The 27,655-nt window shown below is 49.2% G+C and overlaps 5 protein-coding genes across 27 annotated transcripts in view; 3 read left to right on the top strand and 2 right to left on the bottom strand.

Annotated features, from left to right (window-relative positions):
• Positions 1-7,105, top strand: part of LOC108154618 (protein sidekick) — an 88,235-nt gene extending 81,130 nt beyond the window's left edge. For 6 of the 15 annotated variants that reach the window (XM_033397702.1, XM_033397713.1, XM_033397735.1 and 3 more), the window contains 6 exons: positions 88-3,321; positions 3,393-3,671; positions 3,899-3,922; positions 4,176-4,523; positions 4,594-4,931; positions 5,006-7,105. In XM_033397702.1, coding sequence (XP_033253593.1) covers positions 88-3,321; positions 3,393-3,671; positions 3,899-3,922; positions 4,176-4,523; positions 4,594-4,931; positions 5,006-5,248 — 4,466 coding nt within the window. In that variant the 3' untranslated portion in view covers positions 5,249-7,105. The remainder of the gene's footprint in view (positions 1-87; positions 3,322-3,392; positions 3,672-3,898; positions 3,923-4,175; positions 4,524-4,593; positions 4,932-5,005) is intronic. The other 9 variants (XM_017284954.2, XM_017284947.2, XM_017284969.2 and 6 more) reach the window with 4 other exon arrangements.
• A 3,033-nt stretch (positions 7,106-10,138) lies between these two features.
• Positions 10,139-11,614, bottom strand: LOC108150958 (flocculation protein FLO11). Its single transcript, XM_017279295.2, has 3 exons — positions 11,461-11,614; positions 11,257-11,321; positions 10,139-11,172 (listed from the first exon to the last, which is right to left on the bottom strand). The coding sequence occupies exons 1-3, from the start codon at positions 11,479-11,481 to the stop codon at positions 10,305-10,307; spliced, it is 954 nt and encodes a 317-aa protein (XP_017134784.1). The 5' UTR covers positions 11,482-11,614; the 3' UTR covers positions 10,139-10,304.
• Positions 11,615-12,775: 1,161 nt separating this feature from the next.
• Positions 12,776-14,357, bottom strand: LOC108161692. The gene is made up of 2 exons (XM_017296407.1): positions 12,946-14,357; positions 12,776-12,878 (listed from the first exon to the last, which is right to left on the bottom strand). Exons 1-2 carry the CDS (start codon positions 14,355-14,357, stop codon positions 12,776-12,778), a joined length of 1,515 nt encoding a protein of 504 aa, XP_017151896.1.
• Positions 14,358-17,433: 3,076 nt separating this feature from the next.
• Positions 17,434-20,004, top strand: LOC108165064 (mitochondrial 2-oxodicarboxylate carrier). The gene is made up of 2 exons (XM_017301112.2): positions 17,434-17,894; positions 19,009-20,004. The coding sequence occupies exons 1-2, from the start codon at positions 17,703-17,705 to the stop codon at positions 19,756-19,758; spliced, it is 942 nt and encodes a 313-aa protein (XP_017156601.1). The 5' UTR covers positions 17,434-17,702; the 3' UTR covers positions 19,759-20,004.
• Positions 20,005-20,948: 944 nt separating this feature from the next.
• Positions 20,949-27,655, top strand: part of LOC108164903 (amyloid-beta-like protein) — a 52,111-nt gene continuing 45,404 nt past the window's right edge. For 8 of the 9 annotated variants that reach the window (XM_017300871.2, XM_017300876.2, XM_017300875.2 and 5 more), the window contains exons 1-2: positions 20,949-21,034; positions 22,516-22,847. In XM_017300871.2, the coding sequence (XP_017156360.1) occupies positions 22,761-22,847 (87 nt within the window). In that variant the 5' untranslated portion in view covers positions 20,949-21,034; positions 22,516-22,760. Of the gene's footprint in view, positions 21,035-22,200; positions 22,311-22,515; positions 22,848-27,655 lie in introns of those variants that run through there. The other variant, XM_017300872.2, reaches the window with a different exon arrangement.

Below are 27,655 nucleotides of genomic sequence, written 5' to 3' on the forward strand. Positions count from 1 at the left end.
CACACACGACACTTGAACACCTCCACATTCCTCCAACGACTTTAGAAATCAACCACTGATAGTTCTCCTTTGACTCCAATCCCACAGCTCCGTCGGGCCCGCCTGTAGGCTTTGTGGGCTCCGCACGGTCCATGTCTGAGATCATCACACAGTGGCAGCCGCCGCAGGAGGAGCACCGAAACGGACAGATCCTGGGCTACATTCTGCGCTACCGGCTCTTTGGGTACAACAACGTGCCCTGGTCCTACCAGAATATCACCAACGAGGCGCAACGTAACTTCCTCATCCAAGAGCTGATCACGTGGAAGGACTATATCGTCCAGATTGCCGCCTTCAACAACATGGGCGTGGGCGTCTACACCGAAGGGGCCAAGATCAAGACCAAGGAGGGTGTGCCCGAGGCACCGCCCACCAACGTCCAGGTGAAGGCCATCAACTCGACGGCGGCACAGATCACGTGGAAGCCACCGAACCCCCAGCAGATCAACGGAATCAACCAGGGCTACAAGATCCAGGCGTGGCAGCGACGGCACGTCGATGGAGAGGAGCGCGACATAGAGCGACGCATGATGACGGTACCGCCCAGCCTGATCGATCCCCTGGCCGAACAGTCGACGGTTCTCGGCGGGCTGGACAAGTTCGCCAAGTTCAATGTGACCGTCCTCTGCTTCACCGATCCCGGCGACGGTGTGGCCAGCCAAATGATGCCGGTGGAGACCCTGGACGATGTGCCCGATGAGATAACGGCCCTGCACTTTGACGATGTCTCCGATCGGTCCGTCAAGGTGCTCTGGGCACCGCCGCGCTTCGCCAACGGCGTACTCACCGGCTACACGGTACGCTACCAGGTCAAGGATCGTCGAGAGACCATGAAGTCCTTCAACCTGACTGCCGATGACAACGAGCTGACGGTGAACCAACTGCAGGCGACGACCCACTACTGGTTCGAGGTCTGCGCTTGGACGCGGGTGGGCAGCGGACCGCCCAAAACGGCCACGATCCAGTCGGGGGTGGAGCCAGTGTTGCCGCATGCGCCCACCACCCTGGCCCTGTCCAACATCGAGGCGTTCTCGGTGGTGCTGCAGTTTACGCCCGGTTTTGACGGCAACTCGAGCATCACCAAGTGGAAGGTGGAGGCGCAGACCGCGCGCAACATGACCTGGTTTACCATCTGCGAGATCAGCGATCCCGATGCGGAGACCCTCACCGTGACCGGCCTGATGCCCTTCACCCAGTACCGCCTGCGGCTGAGCGCCACCAATGTGGTGGGCAGCTCTCGGCCCTCGGACCCCACCAAGGACTTTCAGACGATCCAGGCCAAGCCGATGCATGCCCCCTTCAATGTCACCGTCCGCGCGATGAGCGCCCTGCAGCTGCGCGTACGCTGGATACCCCTGCAGCAGATGGAGTGGTTCGGCAATCCGCGCGGCTACAACGTCACCTACCGCCAAATGGAGCGCACGGGAAAGCCCTCCAAGCACCCACCACGCTCTGTGATGATCGAGGATCACACGGCCAACTCGCATGTGCTGGAAGGCCTCGAGGAGTGGACCCTCTACGAGGTGATCATGAACGCCTGTAATGACGTGGGCTGCTCCCTGGACAGTGGCCTGGCCATGGAGCGCACCAGGGAAGCCGTACCCAGCTACGGCCCGCTGCATGTGGAGGCCAACGCCACCTCCTCCACGACGGTGGTGGTGCGTTGGGGCGAAATACCGCCCCACCATCGCAATGGCCAGATCGACGGGTACAAGGTGTACTACGCGGCCACCGAGCGCGGCATGCAGGTGTTGTACAAGACGATACCCAACAACAGTTCTTTCACCACCACCCTAACAGAGTTGCAGAAATTTGTGGTGTACCACGTCCAGGTGCTGGCGTACACGAGGCTCGGCAACGGAGCCCTCAGCACGCCTCCCATTAGAGTGCAGACGTTCGAGGACACCCCCGGATCCCCGTCCAACGTGAGCTTCCCGGATGTGACCTTTTCGATGGCACGCATCATCTGGGACGTGCCCATGGACCCCAACGGCGAGATCCTGGCCTACCAGGTCACCTACACTCTCAACGGAAGTGCCAATCTTAACTACAGCCGCGAGTTCCCGCCCTCGGACCGCACGTTCCGGGCCACCGGTCTGATGCCTGAGCGCTACTACAGCTTCAGCGTCACGGCCCAGACACGCCTCGGATGGGGGAAGACGGCCTCGGTGCTGGTGTACACCACCAACAACAGGGACCGTCCGCAGGCACCGTCCGGGCCGCAGGTGTCGCGCAGCCAGATCCAGGCCCATCAGATCACCTTCAACTGGACACCGGGCCGCGACGGGTTTGCCCCGCTGCGATACTACACGGTGGAGATGCGGGAGAACGAGGGCCGCTGGCAGCCGCTGCCCGAGCGCGTCGATCCCACCCTGAGCTCGTACACGGCCCTTGGTCTGCGTCCGTACACCACCTACCAGTTCCGCATTCAGGCCACCAACGATCTGGGACCATCGGCGTTCAGCCGAGAGAGCATTGTGGTGCGCACCCTGCCCGCCGCCCCTGCGGTGGGTGTGGGCGGACTCAAGGTGGTGCCCATCACGACCACCTCGGTGAGAGTGCAGTGGGGGGCTCTGGAGACGGGCATGTGGAACGGAGATGCGGCCACCGGGGGCTACCGGATACTGTACCAGCAGCTGTCCGACTTCGCCCCGGCACTGCAGTCGACCCCAAAGACCGACGTTATGGGCATTAATGAAAACAGCGTGGTGCTATCTGATCTGCAGCAGGATCGCAACTACGAGATCGTGGTGCTGCCATTCAATTCGCAAGGCCCGGGCCCGGCCACGCCACCAACCGCAGTGTACGTGGGCGAGGCGGTGCCTACTGGGGAGCCGCGAGGTGTGGATGCAACGGCCATATCCAGCACGGAGGTGCGTCTGCGGTGGAAGCCACCGAAGCAGAGCAGCCAGAATGGAGAGATTCTGGGCTACAAGATATTCTATTTGGTCACTTGGTCGCCGCAGGCCCTCGAGCCGGGCCGCAAATTCGAGGAGGAGATCGAGGTGGTCTCGGCCACCGCCACATCGCACAGCCTGGTCTTCCTGGACAAGTTCACCGAGTACCGCATCCAGTTGCTGGCCTTCAATCCGGCCGGAGACGGGCCGAGGTCCGCTCCCGTCACGGTCAAGACGATGCCGGGCGTGCCCAGTGCCCCGCTCAATCTGCGCTTTTCGGACATCACAATGCAGAGTCTGGAGGTGAGCTGGGACCCGCCCAAGCTCCTAAATGGCGAGATTGTTGGCTATCTGGTCACCTACGAGACCACCGAGGAGAATGAAAGTAAGTCCAATCCACGACCGCAGCTCTGAACCTTTCATCTAAACCTCATCTTTCATCTTTATCTCGCATAGAGTTCAGCAAGCAGGTGAAGCAGAAGGTGTCCAACACCACGCTCCGTGTGCAGAATCTTGAGGAGGAGGTCACCTATACCTTCACTGTACGCGCCCAGACGAATGACTATGGACCGGCGGTGAGCGCGAATGTGACCACTGGCCCCCAGGACGGCTCCCCGGTGGCCCCACGCGATCTCACTCTCACGAAGACCCTGTCCAGCGTCGAGATCCACTGGGTCAATGGACCCTCGGGACGCGGCCCCATCCTGGGCTATCTCATCGAGGCCAAGAAGCGGGGTGAGTACTTAGTGGAGTTCAGGGATATCTATGGCGGATGGTACATGCTCTCCTTTCCATACGAGTATATTTGTTACTTATACGATGTATCTATATTTTTTATCTATTTCTATACCCTTCTATTCGATTATTCGTTGGTGGCTTGGTTCTAAATCCAAAAATTACTTTATCTATATATTTAAAAAAAAAAAAACAAAAATCATTCTCCAAATCAAATGCTTGCGTAGAAAATGGAGAGCCCTCATTTATTTGTAAGTATTGCTATCCGGTAGATATTAGAACCGAACTATTAAAGTAACTAACTAACCAAACCCGACCCGATCCCACAATTAGATTTATTCTTTCCACTTCATTTGATATTATATTTCACTGTATACGAGTACGAGTGTATTGTATATTCCCTTCAGTTATACCCAAATAATAGCCCATTGCAACACCCAACTAATCGTAGCAAAAAGCAATACCCTTAACATCTTAACGTCTTAACCCTCCCTCAAATCGCAGCTAATAGAACTCCCTATCTTCGCTTAGACGACTCCCGCTGGACTAAGATTGAGCAGTCCAGAAAGGGAACCATGAAGGAGTTTACCGTCAGCTACCACATCCTGATGCCATCGACGGCGTATTTGTTCCGGGTAATTGCTTACAATAAGTATGGAATATCGTTCCCTGTTTACTCGAAGGATTCGATACTGACGCCCTCGAAGCTGCATCTGGAATACGGCTATCTGCAGCACAAACCCTTCTACAGGCAGACCTGGTTCATGGTCTCTCTGGCGGCCACCTCGATCGTCATCATTGTCATGGTCATTGCTGTGCTCTGTGTGAAGAGCAAGAGCTACAAGTACAAGCGTAAGTGGAGGCGTTAACTCGTGGAAGAGATCTTAAGAGTAATCAAATGTGGCACGTGCTTTTCTTGCAGAGGAGGCGCAAAAGACGCTGGAGGAGTCCATGGCCATGTCAATTGATGAACGCCAGGAGCTGGCTTTAGAGCTGTATCGTTCGCGTCACGGAGTCGGCACCGGCACCCTGAACAGCGTTGGAACTTTGCGCAGCGGAACCCTGGGAACCCTCGGACGTAAGTCTACCAACCGACACCAGCCTGTGAGTGTGCATTTGGGTAAGAGTCCACCACGACCTTCGCCCGCATCGGTGGCGTACCACAGCGATGAGGAGAGCCTGAAGTGCTACGACGAGAATCCCGACGACAGCAGTGTTACGGAAAAGCCATCCGAGGTGAGCAGCTCGGAGGCATCCCAGGTATGTCGGCTCTAATTGTGCGATGGTTTTCGCACTCGTTGGACCAATAATAACATGACGACTCTCTTCCACAGCACTCTGAGAGCGAGAATGAGAGCGTAAGGAGCGATCCGCACTCGTTCGTCAATCACTATGCGAATGTGAATGACTCGCTGCGGCAGTCCTGGAAGAAGACCAAGCCGGTGCGCAACTACTCGAGCTACACAGACTCCGAGCCGGAGGGCAGTGCAGTGATGAGCCTCAATGGTGGCCAGATTATTGTCAATAATATGGCCAGATCGAGGGCACCACTGCCCGGCTTCTCGTCATTTGTCTGACAATCAACCGAATTCTAAGATCTATGCCGTGGTAGCAGCAGCACCGTCATCCGGGAGACTTTTGTCTGAGTTGGAAACGATAACGGAAAATGGAAAACGGAGGCTGAAGCCGACCCGGAGCTGGCGTTGCAGTGGGAGCGTTCTAAGGAGTTGGACACGGAGCTGTGGACGATGTTGCGAGCGGGCTAATCACACAACAAAAAATACAAAATCGGACACTGCCCCCTGGCCCTGCCTGTAGCTGCTGCTTGGCTCTGAGACTCCCGCTGGTCTTTTCGTTTTCCGGCGAGGCGCTGCTACATGGATAGCTATAGTTATCTATCTGTATGTCCTTAGTTTTAGTTATTAGTTACGAGAGATCTGAGATTTACCAGCATTTAGTTTTAAAGTTTTTAAGTGTGTGTTCGTTCGTTCCCCATGCATCCCCTCAAGCATGACTCTACTCTACGCTCTTTAAGTTATTATTTTTTTGGTAGTAGTATTTTTTTTTAGTATTTATTCTGTTTGTGTGTCCGTTGCCACGTTGTCCCCTGGCACTAGCCACCGCAACTCTTGGCATTTATCGAAGGCGCAGGTCCTGTGATAAAGCGACTCTCGCCCGATCCAATTTTATAAATGATTTTCACGTGTGTTCAGCGCGTGGCACGGCACCTGTGTGGCTGATGAATGGTTCAGCATGAATGATCTGCTCGTTTGCGCAATCTCATTATGTTTAAACGAAAATCGACAAACTCGCTCGAGGGTAAATGTTTTTTTTTTTTTCGAAAGGAGTAGATAGAGAAGTTTTTTTAGAAGACGGCCACCGATGCAATCGGTTGGCTAATGCAAACTGCAAATATAAAAGAGGAAAAGTTCTAGTAAATGCTGATGAGAATGAGAAACAGGACGAGGAACAGTAGGAAAAAGGGCAAACAAATAACAAAAACACGCATGCGAAAACAAAAATCATATCTTATAAGAAAAGGTATATATATTTTTTTTTTTTTTGGAAGAAAGATAATGAAGAGGAAAAGATTTTATGTGCGGTATGTGCACGATAAGTTGGATGCGCAGAAAAGGTGGCAGCAGCAGCAGCAGCAGCAGCAGCAGCTCCACCGATAGGTTTATACGATAGGTACTTATATGTGTATTCATATAGATATATAGGCCATATTAATGCAATTTTCTTTAAAATGTAAGGGACAGCAACAAAAACTGCAGCACACAAAACAAACACAAAGAGCGAAAGCGATAGCGATAGCTAGCGAAGGAAACAAAGCGAGTACGACACGAAGTAAGAGATGCAAAAGAAAAGGAGAAGATGCAGATTCTTTCTGAACGAAAGCACGATAGCGTAGCACTTAGAATGATTGATATACAATATTGTATACTAGCGGGTAAGAGATGATTTTTTTTCCCGGCTCAGTTTGAGGCGCAAACAAAGCCTGGGTAAAAATCTAGGGTAAAACTCTTGAAATGTTCGATTCAGATCATACATAAATGTAATTTTAATTCTAATTGTAATTGCGTTAATGCAACAGTTCATATCTAATCGTATGTGTGTGAATATGAATATTATAGCGACACGCGTATGTGCGCGTGGGTATTGTATATCTATATGTATGTATATTTATATTTATATGTATGTATATGTATTGTATATCTACAACTTAAATGACTGATTATATATTTTCCCTCGATTAATTGTATACTTACTTATATCTCCTTTTTTGTACTAGCCTATGCATTAACTAAGTTTAGACAACTTTGACGCATTTTCGCATGAATGTGGGCAATGCCGCGGCGTAATGAGTGTGTAAGGTGTGAGATCAAGGTTTTTCCATGCTGAAATCGATTTTTTGAAAGTTAATCCCTACTTCAAAGACTCGGTGCACAAGTTCATCTCTAGATAAGTAAATGTAATTTTAATTGTTGATTGATGTATTGATTGGACCGATGCTGGAAGGATGCTGCGGACGCTAGCGGAGCGGCAGCGGTGATGGTGATGGGGGAGCTCCAGACACGGGCTGGGCTGGACTCTCGGATTAGTTGAAATCGTCGTGCAGCAAGCGCAAAAGTATTAGAATATTTATAAAGATACCGTATAAATGTGTAAATGTACTTGATGAAACATACGAATTCGACTTAATAAATGAAAGTGAAATTATCCAGAAATCGGTTACAATGAGTACTGTTCTGTTGTCGGGAGAGGTACTTACCCTACTGAAGTACCGTACCCTACCGTACTGAAGTATTAATCGTGAAAATTTCATTCAAGCGAGTTGGATTTACGGCTCTGATCGCTAACTGAATGTAAAGGCTTTGCAAAGGGAAAATAGTTTCCTGTGGTCGGATGAAATCAAGTTTGTATACCCTATACTCAAAATGAACATAGGGCTATATTCGATTTGTGGTAAAAATTGATGTGTGTAACGGCCAGCAGAAGGCGTTTCCGACTCCATGAAGTATATATATTCTTGATTATCATCAATAGCCGAGTCGATTGAGCCATGTCTGTCTGTCCGTTCGTCCGTCTGTCCGTCCCTATTAGCGCTAGTTCTCAAAGACTATAAGAGCTAGAGCAATGACTCTTTATATCCGGACTTCTGTGATATGTCATTGTTACAAATCAATTTCAAAACATTGCCCCGCCCACTTCCACCCCCACAAATGGCGAAAATCTGTGGCATCCAGAATTTCAAAGATACGAGAAAACAGAAAACGTTAAATCGTAGAAGACGACTATATCTTCTAGAATGCATATGCATATATTTGAACCAGATCGTATAAATATTAAAGCCAGAATCAAGAAAACAATTTCATTCTCCCTCGCTCTGTCTCTCTCTAACACACAGGTTTCATGGTCGGCTTTGCCTATTGCAAAAAATAAGTTCCTAGATCTCAGAGAGTATAAAAGCTAGAGCAACAAAAATTTTGATCCACACTTCTGTGATATCGGACCTTGACGAGTTAGTTTCCACACCCCTTTCCGCACACGCAAAGTGCGAAGATCTGGGGCATCGAGAGAACTAAAGACGAACAATCATAGAGAATGACCGTATCTATGAGATTGCTTTATCTGGATCAGATCGGATCATATTTACGCAGCGCCCGACGACATGTTCAGACACGTTTTCTGTCTCTCCCGCACGCATACATTGTCGCTCAAAGAGGCCATACTGACTACGTATCGGGTATAAATGTAGAGTTGCGGTCGCCGCAGCAGCTCACAACGTTTCCCCTCGTTTTCTTCTGAATTTTCCTGAACGAGGCACACCCGAGACTGGGACATCATCCTCTCTCTCTTATGTCGAATGCAGAGAGTATTCGACAAAGTAAGCCACGTTAAGCTTCTGTATAAGGTCTGGGAATTCCAATTTTTCAATTTCAAATTATCATAAGTCTCCCTAGTAAAATAAATCAACAACTTTGTCCAGATATATAATATATTTGTAGTCTGAAAAACAAGCTAACAACGCAAGTATATCATAATTTATTCAGCTCCGATATTTTGTGATAGTAAAATAAGTTTTGAACAAATTTTTTTATTTATTTCCCTAGATCAAAATGAATACGATCGAACAGAAGAAAGCAGTGCGTCGAATCCATTCGTGTGGCAATAACTACTATAAAATGTTGGATGTGCCTCACAATGCCACAGAAGCTCAGATATTAATGTCCTTCAAAAAGATGGCCAAGAAAGTACATCCAGATAAAAATTTCGACCCCAGAGCCACTGAGACCTTTCAAGCCCTTCTTCACGCTAAAAATGTCTTAATGGATAGTACCATGCGCAAAGACTTCGATCAAAAACTACGTTGCAGATCAAATGGCGAATCAAATGGCGGATCAAATTGCGGATCAAATGGCGGATCAAGTAGCGCCGGACGTAATGGCGGCCGATTCTCGTCGTTTAAATCTCAATGGGCCTTTATCGCATTGATAATCTTTGTCTTGATAATGGCCTCTCTTCTATATTCCCAGCTATAGCCTGATTAGCTCGGAGAAGTTTCCAGTAAGGTGCACGACCACTAACTTTAAGGTTCCATATTATTTAGCACGGAACCGGGACTGCTTCACGAAATATAAAGCTTTGGGAAAGATGTGGGAAATAATGGTCGAAAACTAGAGATGCATTACCGTGATACCTTGTTGGAGTATGCTCGCAAAATGCAGATGCCGTCGTGTGACAAGCTGGACTTTTTTACAAACGGATACTAGTTTTCATATAATTTGCTACTACTACTACTAAATTTATTTTCGATAACTAAATATGCTATAAGCTCAGTTGATGATAATCTCGTTTGTTTTAATTTTACCCGATACTCAAAATGAGTACTGGTGTATATTAGATTTGTGGTGAAAATGGATGTGTGTAACGTCCAGAAGGAATCGTTTCCGACCCCATAAAGTACATACATGTATATTAATCAGCATGAATAGCCGAGTCGATTGAGCCATGTCTGTCTGTCCGTCCGTCCGTCCGTCCGTCCGTCCGTCCGTCCGTCTGTCCGTTCCTATGAGCGCATAGTGCTCAGATACTATAAGAGCTAGAGCAACGACATTTTGTAACTGGACTTCTGTGATATGTCATTATAACAAGTGTTTTTTAAAACTTCACCATAAGTACATAATTTGTATGTTAATACTTATTATATTAGTTTTGTTGTGAAGATGTATTCCATTCCCTCCTCCCCTCATGACGGATAGCAATTCCAATATACAGAGAGAGAAAACGGATGAGGCAGTCATCAGACATTGAGAATCATAAGCTGACATATGTACATATGTACGTACTGACTGACTAAAATATGCCTCAATGATATAAGCTGAAACTGCAATATTCTTCGTTTTGGCCGTGCAATCGCTTTGATAACAAATGCAAATAAATTAAATATAAACTTTACCGTTTTTAAGGCTCGCAATTTATTTTCACGTGGAATAAATGTGAGAAAAAAAAGAGTTTAGGGAATTTTAATCATAAGATATAGCTAGAACTGACATATCCACCCGTGCTCAAATCAGTCAAAGTCTTATTAATACTATGGAGTGGACGTGACTGGGCAGGCGGCGTTGACTAAACGGGGCTATTCGATGTCGTCTCCTGGGGGTCGGGCAGTGCTTTGGTGACACCTTCATCCTCCTCCACGTCCTCGTCATCGTCATTACCCTCAGGGTCTCCTTCCACCTCTGCATCCACATCCATATCCACAACCGCGTCAGCCTGCATCTCATGGCTGTCGATGTGACGCGCCGCCGGGTTGGATGTGGACGCACTGCCGACGGCTACTGGAGCGGCAGAGGTGAGGGAGTTGCTCAGGCTGGGCACGCTAACGGGGCACATGCAGGGCACGAACTGGATGCGAGTGCCACCCGCTCCCGCTCCCACTGCCACCCCCGGCTCCGCCAACCCTCCCTGCGGCTGGTAGTTGAAGTAGTCCGGGTACGGATACTGGGGTCGGGCGTTGTACAGATTGTTCACCCGCCGGGTGTATGTCGGATACTCTCCATAGCGCAGCAGGGAAGATGAGGATCCAGAGGCCCCGCCCGAGGAGAACGAGGCTCCTTCCGAGATGCTATTGGCGGGAGGAGGCGCCGTGGTTGTGCTGCTGGTAGTCGTAGTCGGGACCGGGGTCGTTGTCGTCGTAGTGGTGGTAGTGGTCGTCGTGGGAGCGGGTGTAGTGGTGCTAGTAGTGCTGCTAGTGGTGGTGGAGCTGGCCGGCGGCGTCACGCCTGGCTTGGCGGCGACATCGTGCCGCCTGGCAGCCGCGTAGCTGGTCACAGCATACGGGTCGTAGTGCGGACTCGGCGAAAGGAGCGGCGTCTGAGCGGCTCCGAAGCCAAAGAAGGGGACGCTGAAGGGTCCGCTCGCCAGCGGCTGGTACGTGTATGTGCGGAAGTAGGTCAGCGGGATCTGCTGGAGCATCTGTGCATTGGGTGCTTCCCTGAGAGCAGAAGGGTATACATGAGGGTTAGGATATACTCGTATTATCCTCCAGAACCTCCAGAGACTTGTGTTAAGGACTCACGTTGTGGTCCTGGGCCACCAGAAGGCACTGGCGCCGCCCATCCCAGACCCCAAGACGGCGAAGATCTGTAAATCAAGATAAAGAATCGCATGAGTCTGGGAAATCCATTTCTTCTGATTCTTTTGTCTGTCTTTTGTCTTTGAGGGTTTCCCCATCGTTTCACTATGTGCAGGGGGTATTTTTTTCTATTTTTCCTTCACATACCACAAAATATTGTTGCCACATTTTTGATTTGCAATGCACTTCACTAGGACAAGTCCCGTATCCTTTGGGAGTGTAATAAAAAAAAAACCAGCAAAAACAATCTGTGAATCGTTCTGTATTATCGGGTATCTGCTCGAGAACCACTCGCGTTCGCTGTTGCTTTTGTTCTAAGGCCAGAAAGAGTCGCGACCCGAGCTTTTATAGCCACCATCTCGGATAAGCCGACATATGGGATTGGAGTGAGGATGGGGATGGGTGTAGGCTCAGCAGCGTCTTTGACTGCCCCACAGCAATGTGGGGCTGGCCAGAACATAAAGGGCCGACACCAGGCCAAGCGGGTTTCTGCCTGGAGTTGGAGGCACAGCTCGTAGAACAACTAGAAAATTAATTGCAGCCCTGAAGAGTCTCCGTGTTGGGCAGAGCGAAAACTAAGCTGGGAAATCAATAATAATAATGAACGTGCATCCAGTCCAGCATGGAGAGCCACATCATTGACAAAATGATTGAATGAATGATGGATCCGATGCCTGGTCGGCCTAGAGGTACGGGAGGTACGAGAGATACCTTTGCAGCCAGCAGAGAGCGGGGAAAGGGAAGGGGGCACGGCTCGAAGGGTCTTCGATGGGGATCGCTTGAAAGGGCCGCACCGCACCGCACACCATTCGATTGGCCATAAAAATTTGTTGATGACTTTTCCCCGGGCTCCCCCTCCCACCACACCCGAAAAGTTTCCCCCTGCTGCTGTTGTTTTCCGTCTTGCTTTTTAACACATTGAAATTTGTTTTTCTTTCTGATTCTGATTCCGAGTTCAGGAATTTGGGTCATACGTCTGCCCGACGAGGCCCCTGCCCTGCATTGGGCATTCTTTCGCACAGCTCGATGGGGCTATGGTTATGCAACTGGGTGTGTATGTCATCCATGGGTCACCCAATAGAGATGTTCCATTCTTCGGCGCCCTTTCTTTAAAGTCCATTCCCCGATCCCCGGTTTACGATCACTTTCCAAAGCAAGATCGTACCACTCTTTGTGTCCCCCAGGAATTTATGGCTGCTCTTTATGGTTTGTATGACTGTTCTACTTTAGGGGACTATTACCATCTAAACTGTCTCAAGGGGAGATCTTTCTCTGGTCTAAAATGTGTATTTTGGAGAGGCGTTAATGATCATCTGAATCATTGTCATAATTCTCATGGGTTTCAGGGAGTCCACACAATGACATCTTTGATCTAAGTCGGACTCCTTCCACTCTTCTACGAGTATATCACTTCCACGTGAATTTGTACAGTCTTTATTTGCTACATTTAAAACACTATACACTATCTTCGTGGTCTGAATGCACTCTGTATGTACTTGGATGTGTAGTACTTGGTATGGTTGTCCGTTCCCATTCCCGGCCATCGGTGATGAGGTCCCTTGTACCTGAAGATCAAAGAGCAGATTGAGATCGTTGGGGAGTGCGTTGGCCCCAGACCCTTTCAAGACTTACCGCGAGTTCAGGATGAACCAAGTGCTGGGGGCCTGCTCAAAGGAGCTCCTCGCTGATCGTTCGATCTTCTCCTGCTTCTCCTCCACCTGGGACTCAATCTGAAGCTGGGACTGGGACTGGTGCTGCGGCTGGAGGAGCTTGCCCAGCGTGTAGACTGGAAAGGCATAGTATTCCCGCTTCAGGGCATATCGGGAGCTCAGTCGCTGCGGGGGGGAGATAGTGGTGCTGTCCAGCGCGTCAGATTCGGGTCGCTCCAGGCTCTCATCGAAATACACGATCTGGAAGGGACTGACGCTGGTTGAGGTGGATATTTCCTGCTGCTCGATCTCTTCCACAGCCTCGGGCGGATCATCCTCTGTCAGCCAGTTCTGCACCTGTGTTTCCTCCTCCTGGGGCTCTTCCTCCTCTTCCAGCTGCTGCTCCGCATCGGAGCCTGAGTAGTGGCGGTGGTTGTCTCCAGTGGATCGCCGGAGCACCGACTGCCATTGGACTACCTCCTGGGGCGAGTGGAAGGCGTTGTACTGCTTTGCCTTTTTCCGCTTCCGTTTCTTTTGGCTTCGCGGCAGCTGCGTCTCATAGGACGTGGGCAATGGTGTGGTAGGTGGCAGCTCCGTGGTTGTGCTGCTGGTGCTGCTGGAGGTGGTGATGGCCTCGTGTGCGTAGAAAGGAATGAGGGTGAGGTTAAGCAGCTGGCGCTGGCCGGGCATCCGGAACCGCTCTACGATTGGTTTGGGCCGGAACATGGGCGTCGAGGGGGGGTAGAGCACCTGGCCGGGAACCGGCTCCTGCATTGGATAGCGCTGGCCACTCAGCATAGTGTTTAGGATCATTTCGCCCCTGGTCCCATTGTAAACGAAGATGGGATGCTCTGCCCCGGCCAGGGCATTGTCCCCCGGCCCGTTGTCGAAGACGGGCAGGTGCCGGCGCTGATGGCTCAGCCTGCGGAGGCTTCGGGTCCTGCTCGGACTCGCTCTGCGCTGCTGTACATACTGGTGTGGCAGCTGCAGGCGCTGCGGCATCATGAACCGTCGCTGGGGCAGCGAGGCAGCAGCAACACGAGTTGCAACGGGACGCTCCTCGTGACGCACCAGGAAGGTAATGGAGCCCGGCTCCTGAGTATGTCGCCGCCATCCTACGGGCTTTCTAGTTGTGGTCGCATAGTCCCCCTCCGCGCGCTCTTCTCGTTGCCTCTTCGCCAGCCCATCCTCGAGTATCCAGAGCGGGCGCTGCTCTGCCCCTAGGGCGTAGGGTCCCAAGGCAGTGCTCCAGTTAAGCAGCTGCATTAGCCGCAGCAGGGCCAGTGTCCAAGTGGCAATCGCCTCCATGTGAATGGTCAACGAGGGACAGTAAGCCCATGGCTTTATACGGTCCACGTTGGGCTGGGCTAGGCTTGGATTGGGGTTTGGGTTCATTTTGAGTTCCGGTTGGACTATGCCGTAACTTACTTTCGTTTTGGGCGAAAATCGCACAACTCGTTCTGGGCTCGGAGTGGGTCATGAGCCAGTTGCCAGGTGGGTAACACAGTGGGTCAAGTCTCAACCCACTCCGAACTGGGTAGAAGGTGCCTCAATATCTGCACCAATTCGAACGGTTCTAAAAGGATCTGTTGCTTTTCTAGGATCCCCTTAGAATAGATTAGAGGCTTCTGTCTGTAAGTAGTCGTACAGCTGCCAGCTTTATCTCTATCTCCATCTCCATCTCGTTCCGAATCATCGCCTGGACAGCTGTCAAAACTGAGATTAATCAAAACACTCTTAACTGATGCCTGCGATGGTTCCCCCACTCTCCTTTGGAAGTGAAATTCTGGGGGATTCTTTGATGATCAGCGGTTCTAAACAACCTTCAACCTATCCCCTCTCTGGGTTTCGTTTTGCGCTCTGGTTTCTGCCTTGGCCTTTGGGGCAACTTGTTTCTCAGGGCCCGAGCTGGGAGCCGCGCAAGTGTGGAACAAGTGGAACGTTCTACCCAAAAATGGGGTTAATAGCCTTTGACAGACAGACGAACCGCCGCGGCGGACAGACGGCCCCGGGCGATCGTGAGTTCTCACTTTGGAACTGCCCATGGGCCTATGGGCCAATGGGAAGATGGGTACGGTACTCACTAGTATATGTACGTACACTGGGAAATGGAAAATGGAAAAATGATTTATTAGCCTGTATCGCGGCTTTGATCGATCAATCGGCGCTTGCATGGTGCATGCCACATGTAGCGCTTGTAAAACTCGGGCTAATTACAGAATGAGAAAATTCATTTTCGTGGCAGGGATTCTGTGCTCTGTGCATCTCCAGTCGAGATCAAGGGAAAGACGAGAAATTGCCCAAGCGAAATGAATTTCCCAGCCTCAATCGGTGTCCGATCCATTCAGAGTTCGATCCATTCATGCCCTTGCCTTTTATTGTTTTATTCTTGTTGGATAGCTAGCTGCCGTTGAGGATCGCCCAGCTGGACTCAATTGATGGCGTGACTTGACAAGATTATTAGGCCAGGGACTGGGCAGTTCCTGCTCAGCTCAGGTCACTCCGTGCGGAGAGCTCCCTGGATTAATTCGCTTTTAATGGCTTCTAATGCGTTTTAAATTCCCGAAGTGTCGGAGACTTTCGATTCGGAGACTCTCTTGCCTCAGTCTCAGCCTCAGCCTCATCCTCTGTTCTAGTGTCAGTCGCAGTCCCAGTTGAGAGCCCCTAAACGCTTGGCTTGATTTGAGGTTCGGTTCTGCAGTTGAAGTAAATATCTTAAATTCCACACATCCATGCATCCACATCCACATCTACTCGTATCTGTTCATCTATACGTATATATCTATGTATTTATCAGTCACGCCAACTCGTGCCTATAATTAACAGCCAGAAATATTTGGACAATCATAAAACACACACATACATACAAACCCTGATGGATGGACAGAGATGCAGATGCAGAGTTGGGGGAGCCAAAAGAAAGGCATCTAAATCATAGGAATAGTCTGAAAGGTTCTCCATCTTGCCGAAAGGCAGAAAGGCCGAAAGGGTGGGAGCATTTTTGACACCAACAATTTGTTCTATCAATTTGGTATAGAATGCATTTTATGTAAATGAAAGTTGTCCTCAATCGACGAGACGAGTATCTCGTGGCTCCATGGCCGATCTCTCTGATTGATGTCCGGCCTGCAGTGAGCTATGAACAATAAACCAATCAAGAGCCCCAGCTAGATCAACAGATGAGTAGATGACCAGATGCAGATACATCTTCCATCCAAAGATACAACCACGCTCTGGCTACACTTGCGCTCTGACAGATGTGGAAAATGTCAAACGATTTGTTTGTTCATTGTTTCTACCTTTCTCCCTTTCTCTTTCTCTCTCTGTATATCTGTTCGTCTCTGAGCTTACGGGTATTTACATGGGTGAGGAACATCGTTAATGCGATGCACAGATAAGCTATCTAATGGATGCAATATTGCCCGGGCTGGTCTGGTCTGTTCCGGTGCTCAGGTGTAGAGATTCTTATCCGTAGGTGAAGAAGCAGCTAGTGGCTAAATGGAAACGTTTCTTTAAGAAATGTTAAGCCTGTTTGACGGCTCTTTAGATACCACTTTGGTTCTAAGGAGATCTTTGGCATGTGACATCTGATAACGAAAGACGGACACACGATTACTCGTTCAAATCAAAAGAAATTATCTTCAAGAGGAGAGAAGGATGAATGCCATAAGCGAATGGATAGAGGGCATTTTGAATGTCTGGTTTGTCGCTTCATTTAACATAATATTAGACAATCAATCAATCAATCTTTTTATCTATCTATCGATCTATCTATCTATCTATGTATCAATCTATCTATCTATCTATCTATATATATCCCTACATAATTAGCTGCTATCCTTCCTCTATCTTATCTTTTCACCCAAATCGGACCTGCAGCCACTCACTCGTTAAATGTCGTTCATGCTCGTTCGTGCTTCAGCTATTTTACAGATAACCTAATTGTATTTTTATTTATCTAGTATATTCCACTCGTACATCGATTTCCTAATCTCTTTATCATAAGAGAGACAGCTAGATAGTCAGTCACTTGTACGGGTTTTCTAAGCTTTGCAGAAGCTCCCTCAGGCTCATCAAAATTTTCCATTGACAGTTCCCTGCGCCCAGTCCCTCCCACACCAGCCACTGTCCAAAAAAGAGCTTGCTCTCTGTGTATCTTTCAGATAGATCTTTGGAGCTTTTTCAGCGATCTGAGAGAACCATTATCAGAATCTAAGGCAACAGAAGAGCTTTTCGCACGATCGAATCGACAAATTCAATTAGCGACAGCCCACCCGGCGAGCACTTCCAGCACATGCCACTACCGGTTCTCTGTTCTCAGTTCTCAGTTCTCCGGCGAAAGCTTAGCCCCGACCCCGTTCCAGCACACCTCGCCACCCCCTTGAACCACCAAACCCCTGTTGGATTTACCGAATTCCTCTGCTCGGACGGGGCTCGGCCTCTGCCGCGACCTACGGTTCGGGTCCGGCAGCTGCTTCGGCGCCGCGCGCAGTGCGAATTGCGTTCTCGAAGCGTGCGGCGGCCCCAGAGCGTTCCACGTATCATTTAGTTAATATTATTTACTTTTTTCCCGATTGTTCTTCTGGCTGTGAGTACTGCTTTTGTACTACTGCCTGTCGCCGACACTTGCAATCGGATAACAAAGTGAGCACTGACCCACTGAACCCAAGCCACTTGAAATTCGAAGTTTGAAAAATTCGTTCGTATCAATAAAGAACTGAGCAGAACTGAAAGCAAAAGATGACTTCTCAGGGCGTGCAGACACATGAAATATCGGCAGCGAAGCGTGCCGCCTTCCAGGTGCTGGCCGGCGGATCGGCCGGCTTCCTGGAGGTCTGCATCATGCAGCCACTGGACGTGGTCAAGACGCGCATACAGATCCAGGCAACACCGGCCGTCAGTGCCGTCAGTGCCGCCACTGCCGTCACTGAGGTAAGTACTTTGGTACTGGTATCCGCCAGTGCCAGCTGTTTTCACAGCTGGCGTTTGGAAAAGGGCACAGCAAGGTCACGCCCCACCCACCACGAACCACTCGCCAGACAAGTCTAGACTTTCCAAAATTATCCACAAATAGTTATGCTCTCTTGCTCTCTCTCTCGCTCTGTTTCTCTCTCTTTCCGGGTTGACATTCCGTCGATGGGCAATCCATATTTATCAGCCCCAAGAACTGCTCCGAACAGAACGGAACGACCACAGCCGAAAGTCGTGTCGCGCGTCTTATCAGCCGCGTCAGACCCGACCCCACGCCCATGCCAGACACGCCGAGTCCGGCCCTCTGACTGAGCACAGGGCCCCAACAATCGAAATGGAAAACTAAAAACTTTCGATTCCGGTAGGGCTGTAGGCGTAATCTCGTCTGTCCAGCACTGCAAGCGTGTTCCTTAGAACCCATGATAACAGACTCAAAGTTTGGGGATGGAAATGTGTTATGTTGAATTGCTAGCAAACCCACACTGCTATCTAATCGGAGTTATTATGAGAATGTTTTCTACATCTTTGGGTTACCTCGTAAAAACCATTAAGCTGATAATTTTTTGGTTGAGTAGAAGATTTTGTGGCAAGTGAAAGTTAAATATGGAGCAAGGATAGATATAGGGGCTATAAGGGATATGCAGAATCCCGACTGCAGTGAGGATCGAGTGTGGAAAAGCTCTGCTCTAGTCGTCCCGGCGAAACAAAGCAATATCTTTATTTCGAGACGGAATTTTATTTTCCCCTGCATCATATATGTACGTACATATGTACATATATTCGTAGTAGAAGAAGATTAAATAAATTTATGGATGCAAGCAAATGCAAAAGAAAAAGACTGAGAGTGTCACACAGAAGGGGGAAATAAGCACAGAAGAAATGTGGGACAATGCACTCGGTTTTCCTAAAGTTGTCCAGTCTGTGGCAGCCTTGCGTGCCGTGGGCAAAGAGCTGAGAGTATATATCAACAGATCAAGAGAGAATATCGACAGATCTTTGCACCATCCCATATCTTTCTATATCTATTAAGAGAAAGAGCGACAGCAGCCTAACCATCTCATCATCTATCTTTCAGGTACACTACAATGGCGTCTTCGACTGCTTCTCAAAGATGTATCGACAGGAGGGAATCAGCTCGTACTGGAAGGGCATCATGCCACCGATCCTGGCGGAGACCCCGAAGCGCGCCATCAAGTTTCTGGTGTTCGAGCAGACGAAGCCGTTGTTCCAGTTCGGATCTCCGACACCCACTCCGCTCACCTACTCGCTGGCGGGCTTGACCGCGGGCACCCTCGAGGCCATCGCCGTCAACCCGTTCGAGGTGGTGAAGGTTGCCCAGCAGGCGGATCGCCAGAAGAAGATGCTCAGCACGTTCCAGGTGGCGCGTGGGATTGTTCAGCGCGACGGTCTCGGGCTGAATGGCCTCAACAAGGGCGTGACCGCGACCATGGGCCGCAACGGAGTGTTCAACATGGTTTACTTCGGGTTCTACCACAGCGTGAAGAACGTGGTGCCCGAGAACAATGACAAGACTCTGGAGTTCCTGCGCAAGGTGGCCATAGGCTTCACGGCCGGCACGCTGGCCTGCTTCGTGAACATCCCCTTCGACGTGGCCAAGTCGCGCATCCAGGGACCACAGCCAGTGCCCGGTCAGATCAAATACCGCGGCACCCTCAGCTCCATGGCCACCGTCTACCGGGAGGAGGGCTTCCGAGCCCTCTACAAGGGTCTCGTGCCGAAGATCATGCGCCTGGGACCCGGCGGTGCCATTCTCCTTCTCGTCTTCGAGTACTCCTATGAATACCTCCTGCACAACTACTCCTAGTCCTAGTGGCACTTCCCCCCCCTTCCCAACAGCATAATCCTAAGACCTCTTTGTTTTTGCGTCTTGCTAAGCATTTTGCTATATAGATACATACTAGGTACTAAATATTTGATGGATCGATCAGATCGAGGAATGAAGACACATTTTGATGTGTGATTTGTTTGTTGTATTGTCTGTGAATAAACACGAAAAATAATAGTGTTGAAATGAAAATAAAAACGGTCTACCATGCCAAAAAACATTAAAGGTCAATAAAAACTGATTTCCTTATCGTATTGTCCCGATACCATTGTCTAAATATATTGAAAGTTAACCAATTTATCTGATTGAAATACAATTTCATTCGATTTGAAATATTTTTCTTTACTCTTATCTCCATAAGAAAGATTATTATTGATACAAGTTTTTTGCCAAAGTCTCTCTAAGATACTATCTATCTACTATCTAAAAGAAATATCCCAGAAAAGTGGCCCAATCTCGGCTAATAATATTTGGTAACGTAACGCCATCAGTAACGAACATCAGATGCAGGAAAGGTTTTTGGATTTAGTAACTTGAAAAATTAACGCCTAATACAAATGTTATTCTGATTACAGACACAATTTTTCTTTTTCATTATTATATTTATTATTATTAATTTTTAAACGTACGACTGAATGGAAAATTTAAGAACTAAAAATTCTAGTACATCTCCCAAGCAGCAGATGGCAGCAGCTGACTCTCTGACATGTAGAGGAAACTGCATGGTTGCGTGTCTAAATAAACTCATGTGTCATATAGATGGCGCCACTTATTGAAGCCAATAGCTAGATGGCGTCGGCAGGGAAGCCAAATGGCGGCATTTTCGAATCCCTTAAAGTGCCGTTACTACGCTGTACTGCGTGTGTTTTTTGTGTGTGTGTGTGGGATTCCCTCTTTAACAGCGTTTCCCCGGAAACGTTCCTTATAAACGGAAACCCACGCGAATTCGGTTCGATTTTTAACCGGTTTAACCACCCTGGTTTCGACAACAGCCAAGCACCTGCTGCTGCTTCTCGGGCTTCGCTCGCTGGCTGGTGTTACATCCACGAGGTTACATTGCACAGGCCAATTCCCAATTCCACCCCCGTGCCAGTTTCGCGCTTAATATCGATCCTGGGCACGCGCCGTGCGCCCCAGCGCCAACGAGTCGAATCGAGTTCGAAGGAGCAGAAGCCACTGGGCGCCCGCTGAAGGCGACGAGTTGCTCATGTGGTCGGTGCCACTCGCAGTCGTTTGTGAGCGTTCGCAGCGCAAGGTACTTACAGCTCCAGCTCTCCAAGCCATCAACTGGGATTGGAACTGAGACTGGGACTGAGCCTCTCAGTCCACAGCTCCCAAGCTCCCGCTCTCACCAGCCTGGCTCGGAGAGCTACCGAGAGAGAGAGAAAGACACTCAAACCCTTACCCAGAGAGAGGGAGAAAGAGAGAGAAACGAGAGGGAGAAAGAGAGACAGAGAGAAGCGAAGAATTCAATTACCACCAAACTGTTTTGTTGTTGTTCTTGTTGTGTCGGAACTAAAGAATTGTTGTATCCTTTTTTTTTGCTGTTCATAAAGTCGTTGTTAAAGTGCGAGTGCAAAGCGGAGAGAATAAAAGAGAAGATAAACAGAGAAACTGAGTGATAACGAAATTCTCACAAAAACCGAAGAAACGAAAAAGAAAACTTAGATCGAGTTCGATTTGTTGTGCCAATTTGACAGAGAAAAAAAGCAACTTTCGTTTTGCTGCTGAATCCGAGAGAATTGTCCCCACTGCGCAGGACTGATGGGAGCGTGGAAGAGTTAAAAAGAAAGAGAGAGAGAAAGAAAGTGCGTGCGCAGAGCCCCCATGTGGACGAGGGCTGTTGCAGGGGGGAGTGAATATTTGCGGTCTTGCGTGGGAGCTGCTGGCCCAAGTAACGGAACGGAATGAAACGAAAAGACACGAAACGATTCGAACGATACGACATGGAGCTAGCCAAAACCAGAGCCAGGCTGCAGCTGATATTTTCGAAGAGCTGGGGGCAGAGAAGCATGAGAGACTCCATTACAGAATGGGGAGGGGGGAAATTATATAACTTAATAAATTTTCAAATGGGTGAAAAAATGGAATTGTGTAGTTCTAGATGCCATTCATTGAGTTAGTGGGTGATGTACGACGCAATTTTACAGGGATTCTTTAAAAAAATCCCAGCCGCAAGACAACCAACGAGTACGGGACACACACACACACACACGCAAAAACAGAACATACAGTGGCAGTGGAGAGGCGAGAGCCCTAGCGCACTCACTTGCTCTCTCTCTCTCTTTATCTCCATCAGTATTATTCTCTCTCTCTGCGTTTCCATCTACTACGTTCTACAATCAAATACTACGACGAAACACACACGTAGACACATACACGAGCAGTCGGATTCCACAGTTGACGTTTTCCGTTGCATAGCTTTTGGGGCAGCTCAAAAGGAAAGCCAACGCGGAGGAAAACGCAATCAGAGACACAAGCAGTGAAACAACTTAAGCGCCACAAATCGAAATCAGAGACCGAGCCAAATCGTAACGAAAAACGAAACGAAACGAAAAGCACACGAAACAGGGGACAAAAGAAAGAACCCACAAGAAAATAGCTATACAAAAAGAAAGATACAAAGAAGTTAAGGTTTTTTGTTCATTCGTTCGCTTGCTAATGAATTTTTCTGTTGTTGTTTTTTTTTTAATTTCTTGTTGTTGCCGCCGCTGTTGCCTCGTCTTCGGTCTGCAGTTGCAGCATAGTGTTAAACGAATAAGCCACCAAAGCAAATACTCGTACAATTAACCCGAGCATCCCGAGACATCCGTTCAGAGACAGCCGCATCTGCAGCCAGAGGAGCCGGATTCCCTTGGAGAAGGAGGAGCTGTTCGACAAAGACAAAGACCAAAAGAAGGCGACACAGCCGCACAGCACAGCACAGCACAGCACAGCAGAGCCGAGCAGAGTTGAGCCAAAGGCCGAAAAGAGTGCGAACAATGTGCGCCGCTCTGCGTCAACGCAATTTGTGGCTGCGGAGCCTCTGGGCCGTCGCCGTGGTCGTCCTGGCCATTGGCACTGTTCAGGTGAGTCACCCAGTAAAGCATTCTTGTCCCAGTCCCAGTCCCAGTCGCAGTCCCGGACCCACTCTCAGCCCCCTCTCAGTTCAGGTCCCGGCCAACGAAAGAGTACGCCGAAACCGAAACTGAAACTGAAACAGAAACACAAATCCCAACCACACAGACACACACATATATAGACACACACAAATACGCTAATACGCACAGAGAGGCACATACACACACTCACTCAGTGGAAGACAAGGAGACAGATACACAAACACTCGAGCAGGGACCTGTGTTGTGGCCGTGGGCAAAGCAGCCGCAAAGTATGCTTTGAAAAATGTGCCATCGCTTAGCAGCGCACCAGCAGCAGAAGCAGCAGAAGCAGCAGAAGTAGCAGAAGTGGCAGAAGTGGAGTGCGGAGGGAGGTGCCATCCACCAGCTCTTGCCAAAACTAACCAGTCGACAGAAGGCGCGAGTGTGCGCAAATATTGGCTTAATTGAACCGTTTTCTTTTCGTCGTCTGTTTCGTTTTTCGTTTTTCGCCTTTCGTTCTCGCTTCTGAAATGGCCTTTTTTGGCCGAAATCAGCTTACACAACGCTGCCACGGCCCAGACAGCAGCTAGCAGCTGCCCTCCAACCAATTTGCATATGAGCAGGGGCAGAGCCTTCCGCCCCACAGCCATCGACTGTCGGGAGGTGCACTGTCCGTCATCCAACTAATGATGGCAGTTAAGCATTTTGATTTGGTGCCACCATAAATTTCCCTATCGTTTTAGCTATTTTCCTTTTGGCTTCGTTTTTCTAAGCGAACAGTAAAGAGACACAAATTGCTCACAATTAGAAAGGAATCATCCTGGAAATCGAATGCAGACCAGGATGGGGCCGGTAGCAGTCCCTTCTTCAATATCAATTGATTCCCTTTCTCAGATACCAGTCCCTATGCCGTTCCCATTCAATTGCTTTCAATTATTACCAAACTCAGCAGCAACAGCTCGGATAGACCCCAAGCTCTGAGGGATAATCCACAAATTGTGCGGTTTCCTTCGTCTAGTTCCTCAGATTACGACTTGAATAGCACTCTCTATTGCCGCTTCCACTGCTTTTTCCTTTTTCTTTTCTGCTGCGTATTCATCAATTCCTGGACAGGCACACAGATACGAACGCACACAAACACACATGCGTAACGGAATATTGTTGGCTTAAACTGAAATGCTTTTTTGAAATCATTTCAAAACAATTTCAGCTCGGGGTCGAGACATCTCCCTGTTCCTGCTCCAGCTCCTGCTCCTGCTGGTACTTCTGTCTGTTCGCACTGCTCGACCCACAATCAACGACGTGCCTGGCCTTAACAATTCTCCGTATTTTCTCTTAAATAACTCAAAGCAATTTGCCTTGGCAACGGACAGCGGACAGCAGACAGCAGACAGCACCGGCCCGAACTAGAGCGTTTTGTGGGGAGACAAAGACCTTATCAAATTCATATACATTCAAGCTTAAGTAATGTAAAGAAAGGAGAGCAGAAGGTGGAGCCAGAGATGGAGCTCTGAAGGATGCGAATCCTGGCCAGGGGAGCAGTTAAGCTGCTTTATGGGGGCGCCTTCTCCTCCTTCTCCTCCTCTTGCTGCGGCTTCTGCTTTCTGCTCCTCTTTTACTCCTTTCAGGGCTTGTGCTTTGTATGCAGTCTGCAATTTGTTGTGCCTTCCTTCATTCACCCCACCGCTTCATCGCCGCCGTCTCTTTCTATATGTGTGTGTCTTTCTCTTTTGTTGGCTGATACTTTAATGCCGCTATTCATGCCAGTATGTAGTTTGTTGTTGGCTCTGCTTTTGCCTGCAGTTTATGACTGGGTCCAGCTCCAGCTCCAGGCATCGGGTGGCTCTCTATGTTTAACCCCATGCTCAGTTCTCTCCTTGCTCCTTGCTCACCTCTAGCCAGCAGTTACCGCTAGCGACACCATCACCGTCCCCGTTATCAGTGGCACGCATCGCATCGCATCGCATAGCACTGCCCGTCATCGTTTTGTGGTTGTGCTGTTGCTTGCGTGGTTGCTTACACTTGGTCGCGCCCTCTCATTCTCTCTGCCCTTCGTCTACCCTTTCTCCTTGCTTGCCCCTTTCCCCTGCCTACCTTTCTCTGCCCTTCCACACCTCTCATGTGCTCCGTCTCCCCGCTTTCCTTGTACTTGCATTTTTTTCAGCTTTTTCCACAACGTTTTTTTTTGAAGGACTTCAAGTTCGTTCATGGCTGACTCATCCATGCCATAGCGACATAACGACAGGATGGGGGTTGGGGTGGACACACAATGTGCAATATGCCCGAGCATCTCCCCAAACACTCGATGCACCCTGCACCCCCAGCACCCCTAGCACCGCCAGTACCCCGTATCCACCGTGGCACAGCGGGGAACACGCAATCGTTGCTGCCAAACAACCCATACAAAGTTCCACTACTCATGAGGAATGGGTGGGCCATGGGACAAGGGGCAGAGGGTATGTGCAGGGTACAGGGTACAGGGTGCAGGGTGTCGTTGGCCATTTGATTGTCGGCTGGGAACCGGGAACAGTTGGCCAACTTTAGCTGTCCTGAAACCTCCTTTACTCCCACTGGAACCACCCGCCCCGCTCGAGCCTGGCTGGTACTCACCGAACTGCACCGAAGTCAACTGAATTAGTTGGTTCGCTGCTTTGCTGGTGGAGTACAGAAGGGAAGAGCTGTCCGGGGGGGGTGCATGAGTTACCCTCTGTGCGAAAATGATTCATCCGGGAATGCGATCCAGCCACCAAGCGGAATTTCTGTCCCACCCACGGTCAAACTTTTCGGGGAATTCGCATTTCGATCCAAACTAATTTTCCGCATCGGGAATCCTGTGGCCCACTAGTACCTAAGCGTCCTCTAAATTAATCATCGGAAAATATCCGGGCAACTACTTACTTAGCCCCTGCATAGCCATATATGATGATTCGATTCGATTCGGTTGGATGGTCAGCAGTCCCATCCTGCTCGGCGCTCCTTAGTGGCCGGCTTAGTCCCAACTACTCGCTGAGCATATGCCATTCCTGCAGCGAATGCTCCACAGTCATTGCTTAGCTATTATTGAATCGTATTCTATTCGTCATTCGCGTTTCGCGATCCGCGTCAGTGTCTGCAGTTGAAGATCTCCCTTGCGTTGGACTCGATTCGATTGGGTTGAGCAAGCTTTGCTTGGATGGAGAGTTGTCGCTTGGAGTGGGTCACTCTAGATCACAGATCTTTCGGTGCTACGCCTGCTCTATACCGGGCTGGAGGCTTCCATAGCCTGTGTCATTTTTCTGTCTCAAAGCCTCTCCATGACTCGTTCATTGGTTGTGGCATCGGTGTCGATGTCCCATCGCAGCTCTCACTCACTCCATCACTCATTCGCTCCACAGTGGAACACAGAGACAGGGACAGATAGAGGTAGAGTAGCTGTGCAGTGACCCCAACTTCCATACAGTTTTCCCCGTTTCCCCTCGCGGCACAGGTCCCTTTCCCCTTGTCCCATTTCCATTTCCACATCTGTGTCTGTGTCTGTCTCTGCTTCGAACTCGTCGCTCGGGTTTGCTTCGTTTGGGTTCCGCTGGTTTCCTTTGGCTTTCATGTTGGCTTGGATCCACATGGACATCGGTATAAGCTTACGTTTGTCCTGCCATAACCTCAGTCTGCTATCCACTCTGCACCGTGGCTACCCCTCGTCCCATTACTAGTGCCGTATCCTGTTACAAAGCATTTACGCTTCAATGATTTTTTTCGATTATGCATTTTGCTCATTTCAACGTTGACAAAGGCATTGCCTACCCAACCACCGAAACCCCCACACTGCCCCTCCCTCTCCACCACTGAATGATTGACCCCTCCATCACCCTTCACCCACCACCCACCACCACCACCACCAATACCCTGGCGTACCCCTCGATTCGCTTAGGCTAATGTGACCATTGTCTGTATGGCTCAGTTGATGTGTCAGAGTTGCCAGAATTAAGGTTAAGTGTTGCCACTGCCCCATAAGAGAATGTTCTCTCCCTTTCTCTCTATCCTTTTCTCTATATAACTATTCTTCCTCTATATATATATACATATATATATATATATTTAGTATAGTATAGTAAATGTGTGTATGTGGGTTCCGTTCCTCTTCAAGCGAAAAACACCTTCACGAGCAGCATCGAGTGAGATATGGGATTGTGGTGGGGGGTAACTGAATTCAATGCTAGGCCCAACGTGGGTCAACAACTCTTATCCGGCCGTCAGGCGCAAGGTGACAGCCCTTCAACGAACAGGCAACCCTAGGCCATCCTATGCCGCCCTATGCCGCCTTGGAAACTCTGACGATGGCAGCTCTGATAATGATGATGACGATGACTCACAATTGAGTAAATGAAGCAGAATGAATGACAAACGTAAAAGAAACGAAATGAAACCAAATGAAACCAAATGAAATGAAAAGAAAGGAGGCATAAAACTGTCGCTGGTAGAGAAGCAAGTGAAGGAGAACAAAATTAGAATCTAAAGAAAATAGTCAAAGGGATGGATGTTCAGGAAAGTTCGGTGTGTCATATTCTTTTCGAATATATTTTGGACTGGATCGGCTGGACTATCTTGAACTAGATCGATAGATCTTTTTTGTTCAGGGCAGATCTCTTGTCTTACATATGTATGTATGCATGAATTTATCCTGCACATATGTACATGTGTATGCACACACTCACACTCTCTGCTCTTTTTCCAGGCTGATCTAGTTCCTCCATTCTACACGACCGCACACTCACGGCACTCACGACTCTCACCTCCCACTCAGCCCTGAAGAGAACAGG

This window comes from Drosophila miranda, chromosome XL (assembly GCF_003369915.1).
Source record: "Drosophila miranda strain MSH22 chromosome XL, D.miranda_PacBio2.1, whole genome shotgun sequence".
Classification (NCBI taxonomy): Eukaryota; Metazoa; Arthropoda; class Insecta; order Diptera; family Drosophilidae; genus Drosophila; species Drosophila miranda.

Coding starts and splice junctions, on each gene's coding strand:
- LOC108150958 (XM_017279295.2), bottom strand. CDS start 11,481: ATGTGGCAACAATATTTTGTG. Junction 11,322..11,460: donor TGTGGCAACAATATTTTGTG/GTATGTGAAGGA, acceptor CTTGATTTACAG/ATCTTCGCCGTCTTGGGGTC. Junction 11,173..11,256: donor TGGTGGCCCAGGACCACAAC/GTGAGTCCTTAA, acceptor TTCTGCTCTCAG/GGAAGCACCCAATGCACAGA.
- LOC108161692 (XM_017296407.1), bottom strand. CDS start 14,357: ATGAACCCAAACCCCAATCCAAGCCTAGCCCAGCCCAACGTGGACCGT. Junction 12,879..12,945: donor TGGTTCATCCTGAACTCGCG/GTAAGTCTTGAA, acceptor TTTGATCTTCAG/GTACAAGGGACCTCATCACC.
- LOC108165064 (XM_017301112.2), top strand. CDS start 17,703: ATGACTTCTCAGGGCGTGCAGACACATGAAATATCGGCAGCGAAGCGT. Junction 17,895..19,008: donor CCGCCACTGCCGTCACTGAG/GTAAGTACTTTG, acceptor TCTATCTTTCAG/GTACACTACAATGGCGTCTT.